Source organism: Natator depressus, chromosome 9 (assembly GCF_965152275.1).
Source record: "Natator depressus isolate rNatDep1 chromosome 9, rNatDep2.hap1, whole genome shotgun sequence".
NCBI classification, from domain to species: Eukaryota; Metazoa; Chordata; order Testudines; family Cheloniidae; genus Natator; species Natator depressus.
The window spans coordinates 5,155,929-5,179,804 of NC_134242.1; the positions used below are offsets into that span (position 1 = coordinate 5,155,929).

A 23,876-nucleotide genomic window follows, 5' to 3' on the forward strand; every position below is an offset into this window, starting at 1 on the left:
GGCAGGTGAGGTGGTCTGGGAGTTTGCCAATGAGAGGAGAGGTGTTCAGGAGACAATCTCTGTATTAAGATGTGGTGTGCACTATGATCAAGCTTGAGATCCCCTGCTGGACAGCATGCCAGTCCTCTCTCCTCCCACCCTGGCTCTCCATCATTCTCTTTTATTTATCCTCTTCTGATTTAGTCTTGACCCCTACAGTGGCAAAGTCTGTTGCATGCACCATGGGCTGGGTAATAACATGAGAGGACTTCATGTTTCTAAACCTAAACTGGCTCTTTATTAGGAGAACTATTCACAGAGATGCTCCAACTGCAGCTAGCATTCCAGCCATGTGCACACAGACTGACTTGCTGGTGTCTCTTTCTAACTCTTCCCCCGCTGCAACCTCTACTCCTCCCTCCAAGTTCCAGGCAGGTTGCTACAGACTAACTGCAGATTGTCAGGTCGGTGTCTGTCACTCCCCAAAGTGCCCCCAGATTCTGGGAATCGGGGCTTCAGGCTGATATACCAGCCCAGCTCCTACACTCCAAGACTGGCCCAGCATCACCTTTCCCTCTCATACTTAAAGGAATCCCCAGTGAGATTATCCTGCCCTCAGCCCTCAATTTTGGGGACCAGGCTTCAGACCCCTTAATCCACCCTTGCATCTCAGTTGCCATTTTGGTGAGGTGGAGAGGACTTTTAAGGGAAACCGTTCCATCTACCATTTATTGCTGCTTTGAGGGATTCTTACACCAGGGTGACATCATGCAGTTACTCCAGAATGATGCCAGTGTAGCTGAGAGCAGAATCTGGCCCTAAGTGTTTAGAAGGCAACACAAAGTGATCTGAGCACTGGGAGACGGAGGGAACAGACTAAGCATGACCTTTGTAATGCACATGAAAACACAGCCCTAGGGCCCCGGTCCCAGCAGGCGAATTGCTGCCCTGCGGGGGCACTCCATTGATAAACAGTGAGTTGCTGTTGCAAACAAAACACTCGCTTGCTGCTGGATGGTTGGGTGTGTCAGGCTGTAGGATCATAACTCTATGCCCCCCACCCCCTACGCGGTGGGGCAGGTGTACCGATTGCCATGGCAGGCCAGCTCCTCCTTTTCTCACACCAGTCAGCCCCGTGTTAACCCATCATGGGATGGTCAGATGTGGGCTTTTGCTTCAGCCCATCATGGATGAGCCATGAAATATGGACCGAAACTTCGTCGCCATTTGGTCCGAGTGCATCCTAGCTCCTCCTTGTTGCCTGTGTCTAAACGACCCCTCGGGAGCAGTGCCGGGAGGAGTGGGGGGTGCTCCTGTCTTGGTGCCTGTCTTTCTAAGGCTCTGCTCAACTCTTGCTCGCCTGCAGATGTGGACGAGTGCCTGGAAAAGAGCGATGAGGAGCTGGCCTGCGACCACAACTGCCACAATTACATTGGGGGGTTCTACTGCTCCTGCCGATTTGGCTACATCCTGCACTCTGACAACAGGACCTGCAAAGGTACGGCCCAGCTCTGGGCTCTGCCGGAGACATCAGGCAGCTGGGACAGATCATGCCGCGCTCTCTGCCACACTTGGATCTTTAGCCCTTAGGGCAAATCTGCCCTCTCTGGCCTGTGTCTGCTTTCCCTGCCCACCCCCCAGCTGGGACTTGGGGAGCACGCTGGCCATGCACTCTCTGCTCAGAGTGTCCGAGTGGGTGTGGTCGGCCAGTGTGGCAGTGTGGCCCGTTCACCTCTGCTCTTGGCTTGTGCGACACCAAAATAAAGACTGACCTTGGCCCAAAGAATGCATTAGGACTGGCCGGTGCAGATTCCTGCACAGGAAGGTCTCAGCATGCTTGTTCTGAGCGCATCTGTAAGGGGGCTCCCTGCACCCGAGCAGCCTGCGGGGGGCTATGGCAGGGAAGGGCCAGTGGATCCACAATGACACAGATCCACCAGTCAATCCCCCCGGGCATGGGTGAGGGTCGGAGCAGCGATGGGGGCTGTAACAGCAGAGCAGCCTGGGGGTGGAGATGTCCTTCCCCGGATCCCAGTGGATCTCCCCTGCGGCCAGCACTTGTCCTCTCAGCAGCGTTGGGCCCGATTGCCCTCTGGTTCACACCAGCATAACTCCACTGGCATCGGTGGCCCCACTCCTGGTGGGTGCGGGTGTGCATGAGATCAGGATCCGGTCCAGAGGTTCCCTGTCAGCTAGGTCAGGTGGAGGTGTTCTGAGGGGAGATTGCCCAGGGCTAGGAATAGGAGACAACGCTGGGGCAGCAGGCCAGATTTTAACCCTGGGCTCCCTCCGGGACCCAGGGTCTAGCCCGGAGAGGCCGGTTGCTCAGGGTTCCCGTGTGCCTTTCAGTGGAGTGCAGCAGCAACCTCTTCACCCAGAGAAGTGGGGTGATCACCAGCGCCGACTTCCCCAGCCCCTATCCCAAGAGCTCCGACTGCCTGTACCGCATCGAGCTGGAGGAAGGCTTCCTCATCAGCCTGCAGTTCGAAGACAGCTTCGACATTGAGGACCACCCGGAGGTGTCCTGCCCCTACGATTACATCAAGGTGAGCTGGCTGGGCTGGCCCCAGCTCTGGGAGATCTCTGGGCATGACTCCCCCCACGTTACCTCAACTCCTAGCTCAAGGGACCACCCGCGACCCAGGCCCAAGTGAGTACAGCCCGTGGGAGCAGAGCCTGCTTACAGCAGGGCTGAATATTTACCGCAGCTCCGCTCCGGACAGCTCCAGCTGAATTTAAGCCCTGCCTGCAAAACTAAAAGCCCACCACTGAAGATTTGCTCAGGTTTTACTCAGGCAAACTTCCTCAAGCCATTCCCTGAGTACGAACAGAGCCCCAGCTCACCCCCTATTTGCAGCACCCCCTGCTAGTCCAGCACTGGTGCCCTCCTCGCACCCCCAGCTTTGCCAGTACACCCCATTTCTGAGCTGTCACGTAGCACCACGGCTGGGTCAGTCCTGAGCATCTCATGGCGATCCCAGCCTGTGTGTGACCTTGCGAAGCCTTTGAGATTTGGGCAAACATTCATTGGAGACCAGTGAGAGGTGCCCCTCCTTGTCCCCCTCCCCCAAAGCATTTCACAGAGGGTCTAAGACATATTTATATTCGCATAGAGAGACCCACACGCCAGCCCCTGGGCGTAGAGAGACCCACGTGCCAGCCTCAGGGTGTAGTGAGACTCACGCGCCAGCCTCAGGGTGTAGTGAGCCCCCAGTGGATCCTAACTCTCTGCACCATCTCCTCTTGTTGCTCTGGCAGATTAAAGCCGGTCGGAAGGAGTTTGGCCCTTTCTGTGGGGAAAAATCCCCAGGACGTCTTGAAACCCAAAGCAATAGCGTTCAGATCCTGTTCCACAGCGACAGCTCAGGAGAGAACCAAGGGTGGAAGTTATCCTACACAGCAATCGGTAACTGCTCTGGCTTCTTCCCTTCACCATGCACAGGGGGCTGGACCCTGCACATAGAGACCAAGGCTCCACCTGGTCTAGAATCCTGTCTCTGACGATGGCCAAGGCCAGAGACTTCAGGCAAGAGATGGGATAGATCTTGCATAATTAATTTAACTGAGCAATCCTGTTCTTTGGACGGGGACTTCTCCCTGAGAGTGGCTGTGCCCTCAAACATGGGGACAGGGATCTCCCATGATCCTCACTAGCCAATGTCACTGCACATGCTACTGCTATTCAGACAAGCATCACCCCCTCTTTTTTGGACCTTACCAAGCTCTTTATTTACCTCACTAGCATCCTGCAGCAGCGAGTTCCACAGGTTAACTCTGCAGGCTAAATGGGCTGCCTTTTTAATTTCACAGCGTTCCCTCCCTTAATAATGCTGCTCTGTGCCATTGCCACGGCGGTCTCGAGCCAGGGCTGGGTAACAGTTTGAAGTCTGTGTGCAGCCTGCCCGGCAGCGCAGCCCGGACTGGCACGCAGAAGCCTGCTGGCCTGTAGGTGTAACCCGTCCACATTCCGCGCAGCACTCTGTCCCCCTCTAGTAGTGGCAGGCCTGCAGAAACAGAAATACAGCTAGGTAGCGGTCTGAGCTTAGGAGAGGCTTATGCTTTTGGATCCAGAGGTTCCCAGGGTCAGTTTCTGCTACTGGCACCCCACCCAGGGGCGCAGCCTTGCACGGGGTGGCCCACTGGGGGACCTGACCTTGGGTGTGTCTCTGTGGGGTTGTAAAGGCAGCAGCTCTGCTAGGCTAGTGGCGGGGAAGTGTTTGCTGGGCCGCGCCAAAGCCTGTCTCGCTGCACAGCTCCCGCTGGGGAATTCCCTGCTCCCTCCACTCCGGGACTCAGGCTTTGGCAATGAGGAAGGTTTCTCCAACACCAGCTCTTCCCCAGCCTTCACCCCCCGCCCTAACCCTCCTCCTCTGCACAGTGCTGCCCAGGAGAGGTCACTGAGCCCGTCCTAATCAGTGCTTGTGTCACGCCACCCCACAGCTGGGTTCCTTGCTTCCCCCATTGGCTTGCCCTGACCTCCCAGCTGGATGGATCAGTCACAGCCAGGTACACGGTGTGCCAGTCACATTGCCGGCACAGCACAGCATGCCAGCTCACCCCGAGTATCAGCTTAGCTACAGGGGCGACCTCCCTGACCGACCGACCTCGCTATCAAATATTTTTGCCACTTGGAAACCACCTTGATGTACCTGCCACTCACAGCAGCAGTGCCAGGCATTGGGCCACTGGGAAGAACAGGATGTCTATGCTAAGTGTGCAGTCATCAGTCCTCGTTTCGTCCAAAATACACAGCTATGTTCGAAAATAGCCAAGCCAGTGAGCGGGCAAGACACCTGGGGGGGGATTCCAAAGGCAACCGCATAGGAAGCAACAGTCTCTGTGCCCCCCGTGACATGCCCGTCTGCCTGCAGGTCTGGCCCAGTGAGAATTGGTGGGAACTATTACCCTAATAAACAGCTGTGGGCCCTGGAATTCAGAGCAGCCTCCATTGGTTGGGGCGCCACCCTCACACACCCTCGCCAGTCGGTCAGCATGGTCTTTCTTTGTTCCCCTCTCCCCCCTCAAAGGGAACCCGTGCCCACTGGTGCAGCCGCCAATCAACGGGAAAATCGAGCCCTCGCAGGCCAAGTACACTTTTAAGGACCAGGTGGTCATCAGCTGCAACACCGGCTACAACGTGCTAAAGGTACCAGAGCCACTGGCTTTGATGGGAACGTTCGGGGCGCTGGGCCAGATTCTCTCCTCTCCTCCACCAGAGGAAACCTGGGGCCACTGGGGGGCGCTCCACGTGTCTGGCATTCGAGCCAGAGGCATGTCCGTATTTAAGGACGCCTACAATGTTCTATGGTAATGAGCCAAAGCACAGGAGGTCAGGCTAGATGATCGGATGGTCCCTTCAGCCCTAAACGCTCTGAAACTATCCCGGGATGGGCGTCACTGCCACAGGAGGCTGCAGCCGTGCTCTGGAGAAATTAATCAAAGACAAGCCCATCCAACTCTCCCGGAGCAAGAACTATCCACAACGGCCCGATACGCTTACAGCCACAAACTAGCCACTAAAGAAGTGGGAGGAGAGAGAATACAGCACGTCCCCCAACCACCAGCTAAACCTCTCGCCCACGCCAGCAAACTAACTACTGGCAAACAAGCCAGACGCGAGGCTTGGCGTCTCCCCAAGAGACGGAGGCACCTGGGGTGCTGCTCTGTCTGTGATTTCCTGCTACGCTCTCCCAAGCCAAGCAGGGCTGGTCCTTTGGTAGGTGACCTTCACGGAGTAGCTGGTAACTGAAGAAAATGCTGATGAATCAGTAGGTGGAACTCTTACCTCTGAATCAGTACTGAGCCATCCTCGGCTCTACCTACCCCATCCCTGGGGCTTTATAAAATGACCTCTCTCTTTATATAATCCATCTCTAGCATCACTCCTATGTCCCAGTACACTAATACCCTATGATAGGCTGCTCCATCCTCCTGGCTAGGTTCTAATACTGTGCCCACTGCCGTCATATTTGGAAAAAAAACACATTTGTTTTCTAATTTTCTTTCAAACTCAGTAAACAGAGGGGTTCTTAATGAAGAGGAAACTCTATTTGTTACTGGCTTGCCCAGTGAGCAACGTCTCTACGGTGGATAGCTGGCCCAGTCAGGCCATTGGGAAGATGAGTCTTTGCAGTGGGAGGGGGAGGTCCTTTGGCTGCATGGATAATGGTTTTCGCTTGTCCCTTCTGCCCAGGATAACGTGGAGAGCGACTCCTTCCAGATCGAGTGTCTGAAGGATGGAACATGGAGCAACAAGATCCCCATCTGCAAAAGTAAGAAACCCTCCCCCTGACCACTGAACGCTATAGGGAACTACTATGCCAGGCTCACAGAGTGCAATCCACTGCTCAGAGGCACCTCACCAGCCAGGGTGGCGATTAATTATACTTCTGCAAAACCAGGTTGGCTCTTTCTCCTAAACGGAACAGGGTTTGTGCCCAATGCCACAGGTTGGCTGTTTATTTTTTTCCTTGAGTGACTTACTAATTTAATTGAATTTCCAAGCTGTTTGACCTTCTCACGTCTCAGACGGCCAAGCAAGTCCTAGCCTGGCTCATCTGAGAAAATCTTCAGCCAGTCATTAAGGGCCTGATCCAATGCCCGTTGACATCTGTGGGAAGGCTCCAGTTAACTTTGCTGGGAGCTGGATCAAGCCCAAAAGCTACTAGCAATGGGTGGGGGGATATGGAACGGTTCAGGTACCGATTAAGACCTTCTCAGAACTTCTTTCATCCACAAAATCTGGGTCGAGCTCTCACCAGACGGTCTTTGTTGTGATCATTCCGCTCCTTCACTTCTACTCATGGCTGCGGGGCGCCAGCTGCTGAGTTCTGGTGTGAATCTGGACTTGTCCAAGTCTGGGGGATGTCTGGAGCTGGGCGGATGGATGTGGTTACTCTACCCATTATAGACATAAGGACCGTTTGTAAAATCTGAATACAGATCTGAATTTCTTGCCAGTTTTGGGGGTATCCAAAACCAGGGCTTTGGTGTGGTCCTGTCTCTACCCAGAACGAGGCAATGCAGAGACAAATCAAATTAGAAAAGTTGGCCAAATATTTTTTGCAAACCTCAAAAAAAAAAGTTCCCTTTGAAAGAATGCGTGAAGACTCAGACCAGGTCTACGCTACAGACTTTGGTCGACACAAGTTGCGTCGGTGTACAGTGCCGAAGTTAGTACATCACCTGTGCACATGCATCCTGGCTGCTTGCACACAAGGGAGAGCTGGTAAGGTGCTCACCAAGCTGGGGTCAGCGCCGTTAAGGGAAGTAGTTTTACTTCATCACCATCGTGGGGCGCTTATGTCAGCCAGAGACAAATTTGAGTGGAGACACTTGCACAAATAGGTCCGCGCAAGGCGACTTATATCAACCTAACTTTGCAGTGTAGACCAGGCCTCAGATCACTTCTACGTCTTCTGACCCAGTTCCCCTGTCTCTGAAATCAAGCTAATGAAATGCACTATTTACACCTTCGTCACAATCAATTTTTTCCTGCAAACCACTGACTTCTTTTCTCCAGCATGCACAGCTATGGCTCTCATCACTAATGTCTGCCTTTTGAATTAGCTTCCTGATGTCCATGTCAGGAATGTATAGATTGCTTAAACCGAAATGTCCCTGCTCTCATGTCATCCACAGTTGGATCTTACAGAACAGGAATAGCTGCATCCCAGGGTTTGAGAACGCTGGGTGGTGCCAGGCTGGCAGTCCAGGCTCACACTTGTGCTGCAGTTGAAGCTAGAAAGGAACGGTAACGTTCCTCCGAATGATCAGCTGTGTGAAATGTTCAAGATTAAAAAATTAGTGCCAGGGTAAGGAGCCTTTGACCTCAAGGTCATCGGTTCTGATCCAGCCCAGGTCAGAAGTAACCGAAAGGCATTATCATCTGACAGTGGCCAGTGTTAAATGAACTGGCAGAGTCCACCCCAGTGGCATGCAGTGACACATTTAGGCAGGCGCGCAGTTCTACACTTGTATGCAAAATGGTGTCCTCCGTGCAGCACGACCTTGCACCTACGGCGCATGCGAGGTTATGCTGTGCGGAGAACGCCATTTTCTTCTAGCATCCTCTGTGCACACTTGGGGAGCAGACAGAAGTGCACAGCCAGTCCTGGGGCATGCGTTGCACATGCAGAGGGCACACCACTGGTCCACCCAGTTCCTAGCAGAGAAGTGTGTGCATTAAGAAAAACACCGCCCCAATTGGCAGTAGCTAGCACCCTAATGTTGGCAGTGTCAGCGTGGAGAGTGAACTCCCCTCTGTCCCCTCTAGGTGGTCTGTCAGGGGCCTGGTCCCCCTGCAGCTCCCCTTTGGGGTGCACCAGGGTAACGTCCTCTCTTGGGCTCTCATCGTCCAGGTCGTGGATGTTAACATCACCGGCCCAAAGACAGAAACCCAGCCCTCCGGCTGAGCTCCTCTGGAGTTCACCCCCACCGAGGTTACAGGCAGAGAGAAAAAATGAAACAAACAAGTCCCAGACGAGCCCCCAGCCTCTCTTCCTTCAGGCAGCCTTGGGCTAGCCACAGTCCATCTCAATGTCCTCTGCTCAGCCACCAGAAAGTGTCTTGAGGTGATTGTTTATAGCCTGGCTCTCCTCTCATGAGGCCTGGACAGTCTGTGGTCATGGGAGCAGCCCCTGCCTTCCATCAGGCCTCTCCTTGGGAGCTGGAGACTTGAGGTCTGTCCTCGCCCCAGAGTAGCCTCCTGCTGAGCTCTCACACCGCTCCTGACAGGCCATGCAGGTATGGCCGGGCAGGGCGGGGTGAGCCCATAACCACTCCACCATCCCTTCCGGTCTGGTGCAGGGTTTGCACACCCCATCACACCGGCCCGGTCAGCGTGGAGGCACATGGGGCAGCGTGGGGGAAGCACGCACCAAGCTGGAGTTGATCTGTGACAAAGGGAGGACTTCAGCCTCCAGGGCAGTACATTCAGAACCGTCCAGTTTAACACCTCTACGAAAACGAAGTACCGGTCCTCAAACACTGACAGTTTCCTGTACGCTCCGATGCATTGAACTTGCTGCCACCTATCCCAGAGCAGAGCAGAGCAGAGGGAAGTTAGTGGGGGAAGTCAGCCGCTCACTTGGCAATGACCACCCAGGACGTCTCGAAGAGTTCTGTAAAAGGAGACAAGGGGTTACCTTTCCTGCCATTGCACAATGTTCTACTCACACTGAGAGCAACGGCAGCCTGGCCTGAAAACCTTGTGGGACTCTTTGAACCTTGACCCTTAGCCCCTATCACCATCTATCGACCAAGCACACACTTGAGGAGAGAACATAAGAATGGCCACACTGGGTCAGACCAAAGGTCCATCTAGCCCAGTATCCTGTCTTCCCACAGTGGCCAATGCCAGGTGCCCCAGAGGCAATGAACAGAACAGGGAATCATCAAGTGATCCATCCCCTGTCATCCATTCCCAGCTTCTGGCAAACAGAGGCTAGGGACACCATCCCTGCCCATCCTGGCTAATAGCCATAGATGGACCTATCCTCCATGAATTTATCTAGTTCTTTTTGAACCCTGTTATAGTCTTGGCCTTCACAACATCCTCTGGCAAAGAGTTCCACAGGTTGACTGTGCACTGTGTGAAGAAACGCTCTGGTGGCTGACCAGAGGACCGAGGTAGGTTTTGTTGGTTATGGATGGAGGAGCTTTAGAAGGCTCTGGGAAGTAGTGCAGCTCAAAGAAGGCCCCTGCATTTTGAAGGTTGACCTGAGCTTTTTTGCTTCAAAATCACAGTTGCAATCTTGTGGGTGTGGACTCTGTCCTAAGCTTTCCAGTACATCCAGCCTGTGGCTAGGCTGGGATGATTTAGTTGGGGATTGGTCCTGCTTTGAGCAGGGGGTTGGACTAGATGACCTCCTGAGGTCCCTTCCAACCCTGATATTCTATGATTCTATGATTTCCACTTCTGATCCCATACAAGCCCAGGAAGCTCACTCCCAGCCTTTGAACTTTGGTGGACCTCGGACCTGGATCCCGATTCAATCTTTGGAGTCTTGGGACCCATTCAGCTGATAAATCCAAACACCCATGTGGAATAATGGATCCAAATCCTGTGTCTTGGACCCTTCTGTAGCCGTGAGGAAACATTGCCTGTCCCCCATCTACTCTCTCTCCACACACCCATGTATATCCAGGATAGGCTCCTATGATTCCACTCTCTTGCTAATCCATGCAGTTGCTCTGAGCTACAGATGCACATTTTGGATCTCATTCCTCTCTTGTGTTGGTGACGCCTGGGACCGGGGGACAGCGGTGAGGACCCAGAAGTGCTGCTGGCTGGAGTTTTCCTGATCCACAACCTCCCCTTGCAAATATCATTGCAGGCGGGATCTTTATTTGAAAATAGAATCATAGACTATCAGGGCTGGAAGGGACCTCAGGAGGTCATCGAGTCCAACCCCCTGCTCAAAGCAGGACCAATCCCCAATTTTTGCCCCAGATCCCTAAATGGCCCCCTCAAGGATTGAACTCACAACCCTGGGTTTAGCAGGCCAATGCTCAAACCACTGAGCTACCCCTCCCCCTAATACTACAGACACCTACAGAAGCCGCTGCACAGTGGTGTTTGTAAGGGTACATTTGGTTTGCAAATCTCGCCGAGGATGGAAAGCGTGGCGCTGCTACAATTGCTAAACATTATCATATCTTACTACATTGCCTTTGAAGCATGTGGCACAATTATTACAATTATTACTGGAAAATACAGAGGAATCCTCCTAATTCGATCAAACCTTGAGGTTCCAATTCCCCTATTACTATACCAGTCTCCCACAGATTTCACTGGAGTTCTGCTTGCACGGAGACTGAATAAAAACTAGAACTGGTTGGGGGGGTTTTTCCTCACAGACTGTTCTCCCCACCAGCTTTTGGACCAAAGAGAAATTGTCATCCAAATCTTGTTGAGGTTTCATTGAAAAATTGAACCCCCCCCCACAAACTGACAGTTTTGGCTGTCAAAAAATGGGGGGGAGGGGCTGTTGTCAATTAAAATCCCTCCAAAGAAATAATCGATGAAAAAGTTGCACAAAAATGAAACTTTTCCCCCCCAGAACATTTGGCGGTAAATACATATATTTTGGAACGAGCGCTAATAAACACTGATGGGGGAGCTGACTTGGGCCCGGTGAGGCAAGTTTCACTGGACCAGGAGCCAGCCACGCTGGCGCGGGCTGCGTCCCACTGGGGAATTGAGCACAGTGAGGCCAAGGAGGACGCGTGAAATGAGAAAGCCCAGTGAAGCAACAGAGGACAGTGACTCCGCTAAGGCAGATTTCCCTTTAAGCGGGTTCCATTGCACTGCAGTGCCTATCGACCTTTAATAGAGATGGATCCCTGTGCACCGCCCAGTCAGTGTGTATAACCCAAGCTGCCTTTCACGCTTGCTGAATTGCTACCGTGTAGCATTAACTATTTCTGGTGTTATTGGGCTGTGTTTCCTGCATGAACTTTCTCTGCTCGGCCACTGATTCTGCTTTCTCTCTCTCTGCTTTCCTCTTCCCCCTTTTCTCCTCTGCTTTCGGTGCAGCTGCAGAAACAACCGACCCCAGGCCAGAGAGAGGAGCTGAGCTGGACCAAGCGACAGCATGAGCCTGGGTGCCATCAAGCCGCACCCCTTAGAGTGGCCAGTGTCTCTGAGACGTGTCAGGGAGTCATTAGGGCTCCAGCGGGGCATCCCCACCCCCGTCACCCTTCCTGATCTGTATGGGACACAATGGAATCCATCGCCGCTGTAGGTATGGTGCCGTGCTCTGTTAACCCCTTCCTGCCCGGCACACGCTTAAAGCCCACTGGGTCTCCGGACAGGGAAAGAAAAACAAAACTGAAACGAATTCAAACGCTCAGGCCCCCGCCGGAAAAACAAATAACCCTCTAGGCTGCTGAGAGACATAACACAGGCCAGGGAGCTCGTATCCTGGCGGTCTTCATGGACAGGGCCTCTCCTCCCTCTCCATCCCAGCCCTGCGCCCCACCACAATGAAAGTCATTCTGCACAGGTTGGCAGCCTCGTCTGTGCTTGTTTTGTTCGGTTGGTTTAATTTAACTCTTTGCTCCCTGGTCTCTCGGGGTAAATCTGGGGATCTGTTCCAGTGTAATGAATAAGAAACGTTCCTCCCGCTAGCTAAATAGCATGGGGCAAAAAAAGCCAGGCTAGGCCAACATATTCCAGTGCACTTCAACCCCCCACCCCCAGCTCTTTGGGACTAAAAGGTGCTTTCAAGATAAACCCACAAGGAAGAAATCTGTGATCACAAGTCTCTTTAAGCTGCTTTTGCCTGGCCAAAGCCCTGACACGACTGGATGCCTCATGGCTCCATGTTGAGGGCTCCATCTCCTTGCCACCCATCCCAGATCTAGCAGAGACCTCCAGGGCCAGAGAGCACCGGCTGGAAGGAATTGTGGCAAGGGCTGCTATCATGCTCTTGGGGACAGAAAGGGGAAAGAAAACAGAGCAAGCCAGGGAAAGGAGCAGAGAAGTGGGGGAAGGGCTAGGTGGTTGTGACAGTGCATGGGCAGGGGAAATGATGGGCCGCGGTGGGAGTGAGTGGGGAGAGTGGATGAAGATGGGCTCTTGAGAGCTATGGGACCACATACACAGAGCCAGCCAAAGTCCATTGAAGTTGCTGGAAATCTTGGCTCAGGCCCATAGAGAGCAGGGCTTGGGGAGGACGAACGCCGGGCTCGGGCAGGAACCAGACCTTGCAGAAGGAGAGAGATCAGAGTGGGGGCTCCCAGGACTGGACGCCGAAAGAGTCAGAGTCAGCAGCACCCAAAAAGCAGCAGAGGGGAGGAGCTCGCAGCTGACGCAGAGAGGGGGAAAGAAAGAGAGGGGCCGGCAAGGAGAAGGCCAGGCCTGGCAGGGGGTGGGCAGCTGCAAATGGGGACTGGAGGCGTCGAGCACAGTGCAGCAGGGCCCTGAAATAAAATGTGGGCGAAGAGAAGGGCCAGCCCGAGGCAGAGAGGGGCCGGGCGGTGGAGAGAGGAGTGGGGCTAGCAGCCGCGAGGGAGATACTGAGCGTGAGGCTGTGGGGACAGAGAGGGAGGAGCTGACCCAGAAGAACAGGAAGAGAGGATCTAGCAGCGTGGAGATGCTGGTACCCAGGACGAGCGAACGCTGGGGACCCAAGAGCAGGGAGTGGCTGCAGCACCAGGCCCAGCTGAGAGCAGGGGCCAGGGGCCAGTGTCAGAAAATGGGGCCTGAGGAGGGACCTCCGTCACCAGGGGACACAGTCCTGTGTCCCATCCAGACCCAGGCAAGGCACCGGAGAGTGGGCTCCTCCCTCCAGTCCCAGCAGGGTGAATCTCTTGGTAGCTTAAATGCAAATGGACACGGGTTTGTGGTTCATTCTCTGAGCAGCTTGGACTGAATCCGTTCACAAAGCCCTGGAGGGCAGGGGACACATGCCGGACGGCCTTGAGGTCTCCCAGAGCATGACATCATCTGCTCCTCAGCGTAGGTCTGCACTGCAGCTGGGAGGGTGCTCCCCAGCGCACGGAGATGGGCCACGCTAGCTCTGCTCCAGCTTGTGCGCTTAAAAAGAGCTGTGTAGCCGGGGGTAGCACTGGCCATGCCTACGACTAGCTGCCTCAGTACAAACCCACCCAGTGCACGAGCTCCAGCAGCCGGTGGTGCAGCCTGGTCTGGATGGAAGGAATTACCGGCAGAGATCAGCTACAGGTGGGCTGTTTGCAGTCAGTGGCTAACCCACATCCCCAAGCACTGTGTGTCTTCTCCCCAGGTCGGAGCATTGCCGGGAGAAAACAAGGATCTGGAGTGGGGGCGGGAGAGGTGAAAGGAGGGCAAGTGGGCGGAAGGACTCGCAGTCCAGGTCTGAGTGGGACAAGGTACCCACACAATGCAGAGTCACTGTGGCTGGCACTGACTTTCAAGTTGCAATGGGGGAGGTTTAGATTGGATATTAGGAAAAACTTTTTCACTAAGAGGGTGGTGAAACACTGGAATGCGTTACCTAGGGAGGTGGTAGAATCTCCTTCCTTAGAGGTTTTTAAGGTCAGGCTTGACAAAGCCCTGGCTGGGATGATTTAACTGGGAATTGGTCCTGCTTCAAGCAGGGGGTTGGACTAGATGACCTTCTGGGGTCCCTTCCAACCCTGATATTCTATGATTCTATGACTGGCCCCCGTGCCCCCAGTCTCAGCAAAGAGGCCAAAGTTTGGATGGGCCGTGGGAGTATAAACTTAAGGTGGTCCCTTCGAGGCAGGGTCCAAGGACACTGGTGGGGTAACAGGGGGAAGCCAGCCCTCTCATTGTCCATGCTGGACCTGTCCAGTCGCCAGGGCTGTCTCTCTGGTGCCTGCCAGTACTAGACTTGATTTTTTCATCACCAACACCAGCTGCTGCTGTAAAGACTGTGTCCCACCCCACCTCAAAAGCACGGAGCAGGGGAAGGTATTGCTAGAACTATTTCTACATTCCCTGGAAGTAGCTGGGTGACCATTAGAAAGATGCTGTTTGGCAGGATAAAGCATAACATTTTAACAGTGAGAGTAACTAACCCCTGGAACCATTTGCCAACAGTCGTGGGGGATTCTCCATCACTGGCCATTTTTAAATCACGTCTGGGTGTTTTTTCTAAAAGCTCTGCTCTAGGAATTACGCTGGGGCAGTTCTCTGGCCTGTGTCAGACAGGAGGTTGGACTAGATGGAAGATCACAACTGTCCCTTCTGCTTTGGAATCTGCGAATCGATGACAGGACAAGCGTCTGGTGCATCAGTGATGCTGGCGTGAGCGCAGGCCCTGGGAAGCAGTAGGAGCATGTTCACCCCAGTCTTCCCAGTGCACACTTTTCCTGATGGCACATCAATCCTTGCTGGTCCTCCTGTCCTCTCAAGAACACGCAGCTGGCGGAAGACACTCAAACACAAATCAGCACCGATGAACCCTGGCAAATTTTGGCTTGATCAGCAATTTTATCAGGCGACTCCTCCTGAAGTTTTGCAAATGTTTCCATCTTTCTGGTGTCGTGGGCCATGCCATGGCCTCCCTTCCCTCTACGGTAGCTTCCCTTCATCTGCCCCACATGGGAGGACCAGCGGATCCATCTTCTCTTCCCTGCTGTGGGGACCAGCAGCAGTAGACCCCCATGGAAAGAAAGCTACAGAATTCATAACTACCTTTGCCCCAGGCCACATTCACTGTCCTGGTCAAATCTATCTGTGAGAGCCCCACATACCTGGACATACCTGCTGTGGCCCCATCCCCTTTGCTCTGTTCCCAGGACTCTTCATCTGCTAGGTTGCTGAAAGAATGTTAGGAACCATTAGGAAAGAGATCAATAATAGGACAGAAAATATCATAATGCTACTGTATAAATCCATGGAACGTCCACACCTTAAATACTGCGTGCAGTTCCGGTCAACCCACTCTCAAAAGAGATACAGTAGAATTAGAAAAAGTACAGTGAAGGGAAACACAAATGATTAAGGGTATGGAACAGCTTCCATATGAGGAGAGATTAAAGAGACTGGGACTCTTTAGCTAAGAAAAGAGACGACTAAGGGGATATGATAGAGGTCTATAAAAGCATGACTGGTATGGAGAAAGTAAGTGTTACTTACCCCTTCACATAACATAAGAACCAAGGGTCACCCAATGAAATTAACAAGCAGCAGGTTTAAAACAAGCATCCTTCACATAATGTCCAGTCAGCCTGTGGAACTCATTGCCAGGGGATGTTGTGGCCAAAACTATTAGTGGGTTCAAAAAAGAATTGATAAGCTCAAGGAGAATAGGTCCATTAATGGCTATTAGTCAAGACAGTCAGGGATGGAACCTTATGCTCCGAGTGTCCCTAAACCTCTGACTGCCAGAAGGTGGGATTGGACGGCCGGGGATGGCTCACTCAATAAATTGTTCTGTTCTGCTCATTTCCTCTGAAGCACCTGGCACTGGACACTGTCGGAAGACAGGATACTGGGCTAGATGGACCTTTGGTCTGACAAGCATGGTTGTTCTTAGGTTCCTGGGGGCTACACTGTGACACAAACCTCAGTAATATTTAAGGCCTGGAATCAGCATTATTGTGAAGCCTCAGAGAGCTCCCCAAAGGGGTAGTGCCAGGCCAGTGAAAAGGGGTCTTTGCATGACTGAGAATCAGGACCCTGGAGTTTAACTTCACTCCATACCGCCCCAACACCACCTCCCTGCAAAGACAGGCCTGAGGCAAACCCTCTCTGTACAAGTCACAAGGCACGACATTTTCCCTCCATAATCCAGTGCAAATTCTCTTCATAACACAGGCACCCTGGAAGGTCAGGTCAGGTCATTCTTATGAAGAGTAGAAACGGCCCCTGGGTCACAGGCTGTACCGACGCTCTCATCCAGTGGCAGCAGGGGGTGGGAGCGGGCATTGTGAGGGGTGAGCAGAGGAGAAGTAGATCCTGCCTGTAGAGTCTGCAGGTTCCAACGCCCTGAGAAGGCCACATCCTCAGCCCATTGCTGCCAGCACCACTGCGCGCCACCCATCATTCACGAGGAAGGCCTGTGACCCGGCACATCTCTGGCAGCTTAAAGACCTTGCTAACTGGAGGCCTTTTCCCCACAGCGGGCAGCATGAGACTGAAAGGAGGAGGAAGATCATGATGAGGGAGCAGAAGAAGCTGCCGCCACCTCTGGATGACCATTGTCTCTCCCTTCCTGACCCTCCCCTTTTGCTGTCCATCTCAAGAGACCACAGTCTCTCTCCTACTGCAAACCCACCCTCAACGATTCATAACCAAGTCTGCTTGGTGCCACTCAACTCTTGTGCAGTGTTTTGAAGCAGAGGCTCAGAGATTCGTGCATCTGAGTGTGCACAGGCCTGGAAGTACCGGCAGTCGAAGGCAGAGGCCCTGGGCATGGCATGACAGCATTACCATCATGCCCAGTGCTAATAACTTGTGGAGGGCATTGATTGATACACGCTGGTAACTCCATAATGTTGCTGCATACAGACACCTGAATGGCCAGGGCTGTCTGGGTTAGGGCTTTAGGGCTTTCCAGTCACAAAGAGCATAATCTGTAGTCTCAGCCCAGATGGCTTTGACATCCAGCAGTGCCACAAGCAAAGGCAGAGTGGAGAAAGAAGGCAGAGTATGTCTGGCTGGAGAGGGATGTTCGGACAATACCACCCTACCCCTCTTTGTCTGGTAATTCTTTTCCAATAGGCTCATTGCTCACCTGTAACTCAGAGCCTCTACCGAAAATCAATCGTGTGGAAGACTGAGCCAGTGCTCATTTCTGCCTGGGCCCTCAGCTCCCCCAGGCAGGTACCCGAGGCTTACCAGATAAAAGAGAGCTGATCTTAGTGACCTCATCACGGTTCTCGTAGCCAGTTTGGCAGTAGCCTGTGAAAGTTCTGTTCTGTGCAGCTTAGTAACTACAGGCTGTTCTCTGTGTGTACAGGGCCTAGTGCAATAAGAACATAAGAACGGCCAGACTGGGTCAGACCAAAGGTCCACCCAGCCCAGTATCCTGTCTACCGACAGTGGCCAATGCCAGGTGCCCGAGAGGGAGTGAACCTAACAGGTAATGATCAAGTGATCTCTCTCCTGCCATCCATCTCCACCCTCTGACAAACAGAGGCTAGGGACACCATTCCTTACCCATCCTGGCTAATAGCCATTAATGGACTTAACCTCCATGAATTTATCCAGTTCTCTTTTAAACCCTGTTATAGTCCTAGCCTTCCTAACCTCCTCAGGCAAGGAGTTCCACAGGTTGACTGTGCGCTGAGTGAAAAAGAACTTCCTTTTATTTGTTTTAAACCTGCTGCCCATTAATTTCATTTGGTGGCCCCTAGTTCTTATATTATGGGAACAAGTAAATAACTTTTCCTTATTCACTTTCTCCACAGCACTCATGATTTTATAGACCTCTATCATACCCCCCCTTAGTTTCCTCTTTTCCAAGCTGAAAAGTCCTAGCCTCTTTAATCTCTCCTCATATGGGACCCGTTCCAAACCCCTAATCATTTTAGTTGCCCTTTTCTGAACCTTTTCTAATGCCAGTATATCTTTTTTGAGATGATGCGGCCCTGGTTCGTGACTAGGGTTCCCAGGTGATACCATAATACACATAATAATAATTAATTAACAACAACAGCATACGTTTCCCATGGGCTTTCTTATAACACCCCGGAGTTACTGCTTCTGGTCAGCAGGTCACCACAGACGTAGATTAGCCCCAGAGTCATGACAGCAGCCTCCGTTTCCAATCCAAATGTGTTGCCACTTTAAAACATGACAAAGCCCCAGCCAGGAAGCTGCAAGAAAATAAAATAGCAGGGGAGGAAGTTTTGAAGTGATGCAGGGTTTGTCTGGTTTTACCATGAAGATCCATTTTTCCCCTATGACGTCAGTTGCGTGACTCAGCACTCCCGACATCAAAAATGTAGCCCGTCGGCTGATTATTATTTATACAGTGCCAACAATGCGCTTTGCAGCTCAGAGACAAATATGACGTCCTAGTCCGGAAGAATGGGCAGTCTTCTCAATTTGTAGAAGAATTTGCAGGGCTTGTCTTAACCCGCGTGTTAGCTCACGGTATAACTTGAGTGTTGCCGCTACCCTGACTCCATCCACACACACAAATCTCTAGCTTAAGTTAAGTGGGGCTTTAAACCAGAGCTAGCTGACACATTTCAGGGGTGGTGGGAGCTCAAATCTTACTGCTGCCCCATCTAATAAAGGCATGGGACTACAGCCGGTGTTAACAACTCCTCAGCGGCTGACCGAATAGCGCTGTGTCGCTCCAGTGTTATTTTGCAGCGTGGCCGCTCTCACTCACCCTAAGCTAGCTCATAACTTCAGTGTGGTAACCGGCGCTAACGGCTGCAGCGGAGACAAAACCTAAGTCTCTGATCCTTCAAACACTTCCTAGCTGGTGTGGTGCTTGCTAGGGGAGTAGTTCTGTTGGTTTCCGGTAGCGTTTGCAGGGCTGAGCTCTAGACAAAGTGAGGGATGGGGAACAACAAAAGCCCACGTTTAAGCAAAAGCATCAATCCAAGCAGCCATGTGAGTCAATGGACAGAGCACTGGGCTGGGACCCAGGACACTGGATCTTCCTGTCTCTGACCCGACTTACTGAATGACTTTGTACCAGGTGTTTCCTGCCTCTCTTCACCTCCCCCCGAGTCTGTCCGTCTTCTATTCAGAGTGTAAGCTCATCGGGGCAGGCAGCGTCTCTCACCCTGTGCTTGTACAGTGCCAAGCACAGTGCAGGCTAAGGTGGCAGTCGGTGCTGCTGAAATAATAAATAACCCATTGAGAGGATCTGAATTCACAGCACACCCTGCTTACTGCACCAAGTTGCCATAGGATCTTTAAAGATCAAGTGGCCTTTTTCCACAGGCTGTCTGTCCTATGAAAAAGGCAGTTGTAGGGGTTAGTGTGAGCAGGGCCTGCCCTTTGAACGCCTCGCCCTTGTGTTTATATCATTAGTTTGCTCTTGTGCTGGCTGTTACGTTCCTGGGGCTGCATTGCGCCTTCTAGCGATTAATTTGCTGCCTGACAATTCTAGGTATTTGTCTACCAGCAACTGTGTAGCCAGATAAAGCTACTGACGTGTTTATCGTGGGATCCCCCCTTGTCTGGGCCCGGCTGGTCATGATTACACCAATGCCTGCCTTTCCCAGGCTCTGATGGGAATGAACTCTCACCAGGAAGCAAGGCAAAGTGTAATAACTGAGTGTCTAAAAGCTGGTCAAATCTTTTGAGAACCCAACCCCAGCCCAGGTTCCAGGTTCCCCATGCAGTACTCAGTCCAGCAACGGCCTGAACCCTTCGCACTCCATTCCCAGAGTTCCCGTGAAGCCATCAGAACCGCTTTGACGCGCGTATCTGACCGGATAGCTCCTACTCACCTGTGCAGTATTCATTCCCTAACCACAAATCCATAGCTGCCTAGTGATCTTGGTTACAATGCACACCACAATGGCTCAGACTTTCACAGCAATAGCAGGGCTAGAACTCGCATTCTCCTCATCCCAAAGGCCAGGCCCTACCACTGGAGCCAAAAGAGAATCTCCCTTAGCTATTAGCAGTATAATGCCTATGACACACAGCTGAGCAATCCTGGTTCCATTCAGTGCAACACAAGGGTGAACATACACACTGGCTGGTTCATTGCATCAGTGACCTAGACTGGATTTGGTAAGACAGAGTCATCTCTGCTCACAGACTGACTGGAGTTACGGTTTATCACAGGAAACCATTGTCCTGCACAGGGATGGAGTAGGCAGACTCACGAAGGGAAGGGTTGGTTTGGGGCATAGTGCAAGGCATCGCGCAGTGAGGCTAAAGCGTGAAATCACGGCCTGTTGAAATCAATGCCAAAACTCCCATTGACTTCGACAGGGCCAGGACTTCAATGGGGAAGGAAGGAGCGAGTCCAATGGGAAAGGGCCGAGAGGGCCTGCTGGAAGGAAAGGGAAAGACGAGGAACTAAAGACAGATATACTTCTCCTCAGTGCCTGAAGGTTAAAACCATCTCACGCGCACACATCCCCACCTGCTGCCGACCTAGCTCTGGGGGAGCTGGCAGGCCAGCTGATACACAAACCCCTTTCAAACTCCCCCAGCCCTAGAGCAATACCCGACAGAGGCAGCGGACAGAGCCTGCTAAGGCGGGATATGTACATATGCTACTAAAATCTCCTTTCCTCGTGGACTTTTAGTTGCTGACTGCAAAGCGCCGGTGGAGCTGGAATACGGGTCCGTCACCTTCGCCACAAGGAACAATCTCACCACGTACCGGTCAGGGGTCCGGTACTCCTGCCAGCGACCCTACTATCAGATGGCCCCAAATATCACCGGTGAGGCCATCCGCCGCTGGGGAAGGGGCTGTGGCCACGCAAGTGGGGGTGGGGCTGGGGCTCTGAACAGGGAGTGCGTGCGGCATGCTCATTGCTGGGCTAGTCGATGTGCAGTAGGCTATTGTTAATAATAAGCATGTATCTGCAGAGATTGTGCAAATAATAATCTAGTGGGTATCTAAGTATCTATTACATATATTGGGCATAAGCTTTCGTGAGTAAAACACCCCACTTCGTCAGATGCATGGAGTGAAAATTACAGATACAGGCATAAATATACTGACACATGGAGAAGGGAGTCACCTCACAAGTGGAGAACCAGTGCTGACCAGGCCAATTCAGTCAGGGTGGATGTGGTCCCCTCCCAATAATTGATGAGGCGGTGTCAAGACCAAGAGAGGGAAAATTGCAGGGAAAACCTCCCTGGACATTCAACAACAGATTTAAAAGTAGCCATCCTCAACAAAAAAAACCTTCCAAAACAGACTTCAAAGAGAAACTGCAGAGCTACAATTCATTTGCAAACTTGACACCATTAATCTGGGCTTGAATAGGGACTGGGAGAGGCTGGCTCACTACAGAAGCAATTTTCCCTCTTTTGGTCTTGACACCTCCTCATGAATTATTGGGAGGGGACCACATCCACCCTGACGGAATTGGCCTTGTCAGCACTGGTTCTCCACTTGTGAGGCGACTCCCCTCTCTTCATGTGCCAGTATATAGTTATGTCTGTATCTGTAATGCTCATTCCATGCATCTGAAGAAGTGGATTTTTTTTACCCACAAAAGCTTATGCCCAAATAAATCTATTAGTCTTTAAGGTGCCACCGGACTCCTCGTTGTTTTTGTGGATACAGACTAACACGGCTGCCCCTCTGATATATTACACAGATTGACTCTCTGCCATGGCAGGGTCGAACTGGCCATGGCATGCTGCGGCATCAGGGGAAGAAAGAGCAATTGAGATTTGATCTTGTTGCTAAAGGCAGAACAGGCCGTTAAAGTGCAGTTGTTCTCTGCAAAGTGCCCCCTTGTTACTCGGCAGCCCTGTCCTCTGGGTGTGGCTCAGTCAGAAATACAGCTTTATGCCTGTTCACTCTTGTTAGCCCTGCAGGGCCAGTGCAGTTCCAGGAGCTGGATTTTACGCGACACAAGTGTTCACTAAATTGCGATTGCACAGCCCAGTGGTGCCCTCAGTGGAAAATGGAGTCACACATCTGTATCCCAGAGCGGAGCGAGAAGGCAGCAGGGCTGCCAGGGTGTAGCGGAGGGAAACATGAGGCTTGTCTGTGTGCAAAAGTTGCCCCAATTTCACTAAACCGGTGCAGAACCCTGGTGTATTTCAAATGCAGAGAGACTCCTACTGGTTTAACGTCCGTCCATTGAGGCCAATCAGTATAAAGCACTGCGCTGCCAAACCCAGAGTGTGCATGTGAGAGGATCGCACCGATTGAACTAAACGGATTTCCAAACTGACTCAGTTAAATCAGGGCTGAGGCAGTGTGTGAACCAGCCCTCACTGGTGACTCAGGCCAGGCTGACCCCAGCCTGGCGCACGCATCTGCGGGGATGCTTGCCGGGGTAGCAGTTTGAAGAACTATGCTTTTCCTCACAACAGTGGATTGAAATGCTTTAGCCTAACTAAAGTTAATGGGCTCAGTGTCAGGAGATCTGGAGGGAATGTAACGGCCTGTGATATGCAGGAGGGCAAGACTAGCTGCTCTCCTGGTCCTACGGATTTGATACAGGGCCTGATCTACAGAAGATCTGAGCAGCCAGGGCTCCAGATGAAGTCAATGGGAGCTGGGGGAGCCTAGCACCCCTCCAGGTCAGGCCCCTGGAATCACCTAGAGACAATAAAATTGTCACAGGGTTGGCTGCTTCCTGAGCTCCCCCTCATGGTCAGAGGTGGACCTGCGGCGTTCTGCCTCTGTTTCCCTTCTTCAGGGCCCTTTAAGAACTCCGCACACAAACGCATCTCTAGCTCAGCCAAACCCCTCCTTGAGCCTGGATTTCTTACACTAACAAAATAATTCCCCAAACAGAGTTCTCAAATCCCTGTGAAGGCTGTGCTCCCAGTCGTCCCACTGGGAAGTCCCAGGCCTTCCCTGCCTGGAGTCTGCTCACTCCCAGCAGCCACTCCCTGCCCTGGCAGGCCCCGGTCTCCCTCCAGCTTCACTCTGGCACCTCTTCCTACACAGCCCCACTCCTCAGCAGTTTCCTTAGAAAGGAACCCATGGATCCCTGCTTACATGTGCCTCCTGGGCTCTGAGGTCCCACAAGGGAGGGATGCAGAGCCCGGCCCAGCCGGAGCCTGAACCTCTACACTGCAATCTGATAGCCCCACCGCCCCAGCCGGAGTCAGCTGCCCCGGGCTGGCCGCAGCTTCAGCCTTGGGTCTTCGATTGCAGTGTAGAAATAGCCTTACCGTACAGCGGACAGAGCTCTGCTTCCATCGATAGCCAGGTACCATCTCGGCTACTCTCCCCTCTTACGGGGAGCAGTCTGCAGCGACAACAGGTCTGTAGCAGATCGAGCACTCCACGCCACGGCACCTCCTGCCGGTTGTCCGGGAATTAGCTCAATTCCAGCACTCAGAGCGCCTCCTGCTGGCTGGTGTCTCTCCTGCCTCAGACACCCCCTCCATGTCCCTCCCAGACCCCGGTGCCCCTTACCATGGGGTTCTGCCCACAGCAGCTGGGTCTCCCCTCCCAAGGGAACCCCCTTCCCCTAGGCCCTCCTTGCCTGAGTGGCTACTGCCAGTCATCATCTAGCCCCCTTTCTCTGGGACAGACTGCAGTCTGTACTGGCCACTCATCATTGGTGAGGGGGTTGGACCAGCCGCCTCTGCCTCTCCCCAGGCTGCACCTCTGCAGCCCCAGTACCTCCTGAGGCCTTGAACAAGGCCTCAGCCTGGGGAGTTGCCAGGCTGGAGCTCCCCAGCTCCTCTTGCCCTTCCCTAGCTCTGCTCTGATACAGGTACCCTGCACCAAGGCAGCCAAATTCCACCTTCAGGGCACCTCCGCAAGCCCAGCATAGACTATGGCCCCGAGAATATATTTATGGCAACA

At 52.7% G+C, this 23,876-nt stretch overlaps 1 protein-coding gene across 3 annotated transcripts in view; it reads left to right on the plus strand.

The window, feature by feature from the left end:
* Positions 1-23,876, plus strand: part of MASP1 (MBL associated serine protease 1) — a 67,930-nt gene that overhangs the window by 18,743 nt on the left and 25,311 nt on the right. For 2 of the 3 annotated variants that reach the window (XM_074963370.1, XM_074963368.1), the window contains exons 4-9: positions 1,346-1,477; positions 2,329-2,525; positions 3,238-3,385; positions 5,007-5,125; positions 6,173-6,251; positions 20,668-20,805. In XM_074963370.1, coding sequence (XP_074819471.1) covers positions 1,346-1,477; positions 2,329-2,525; positions 3,238-3,385; positions 5,007-5,125; positions 6,173-6,251; positions 20,668-20,805 — 813 coding nt within the window. Of the gene's footprint in view, positions 1-1,345; positions 1,478-2,328; positions 2,526-3,237; positions 3,386-5,006; positions 5,126-6,172; positions 6,252-11,518; positions 12,239-20,667; positions 20,806-23,876 lie in introns of those variants that run through there. The other variant, XM_074963369.1, reaches the window with a different exon arrangement.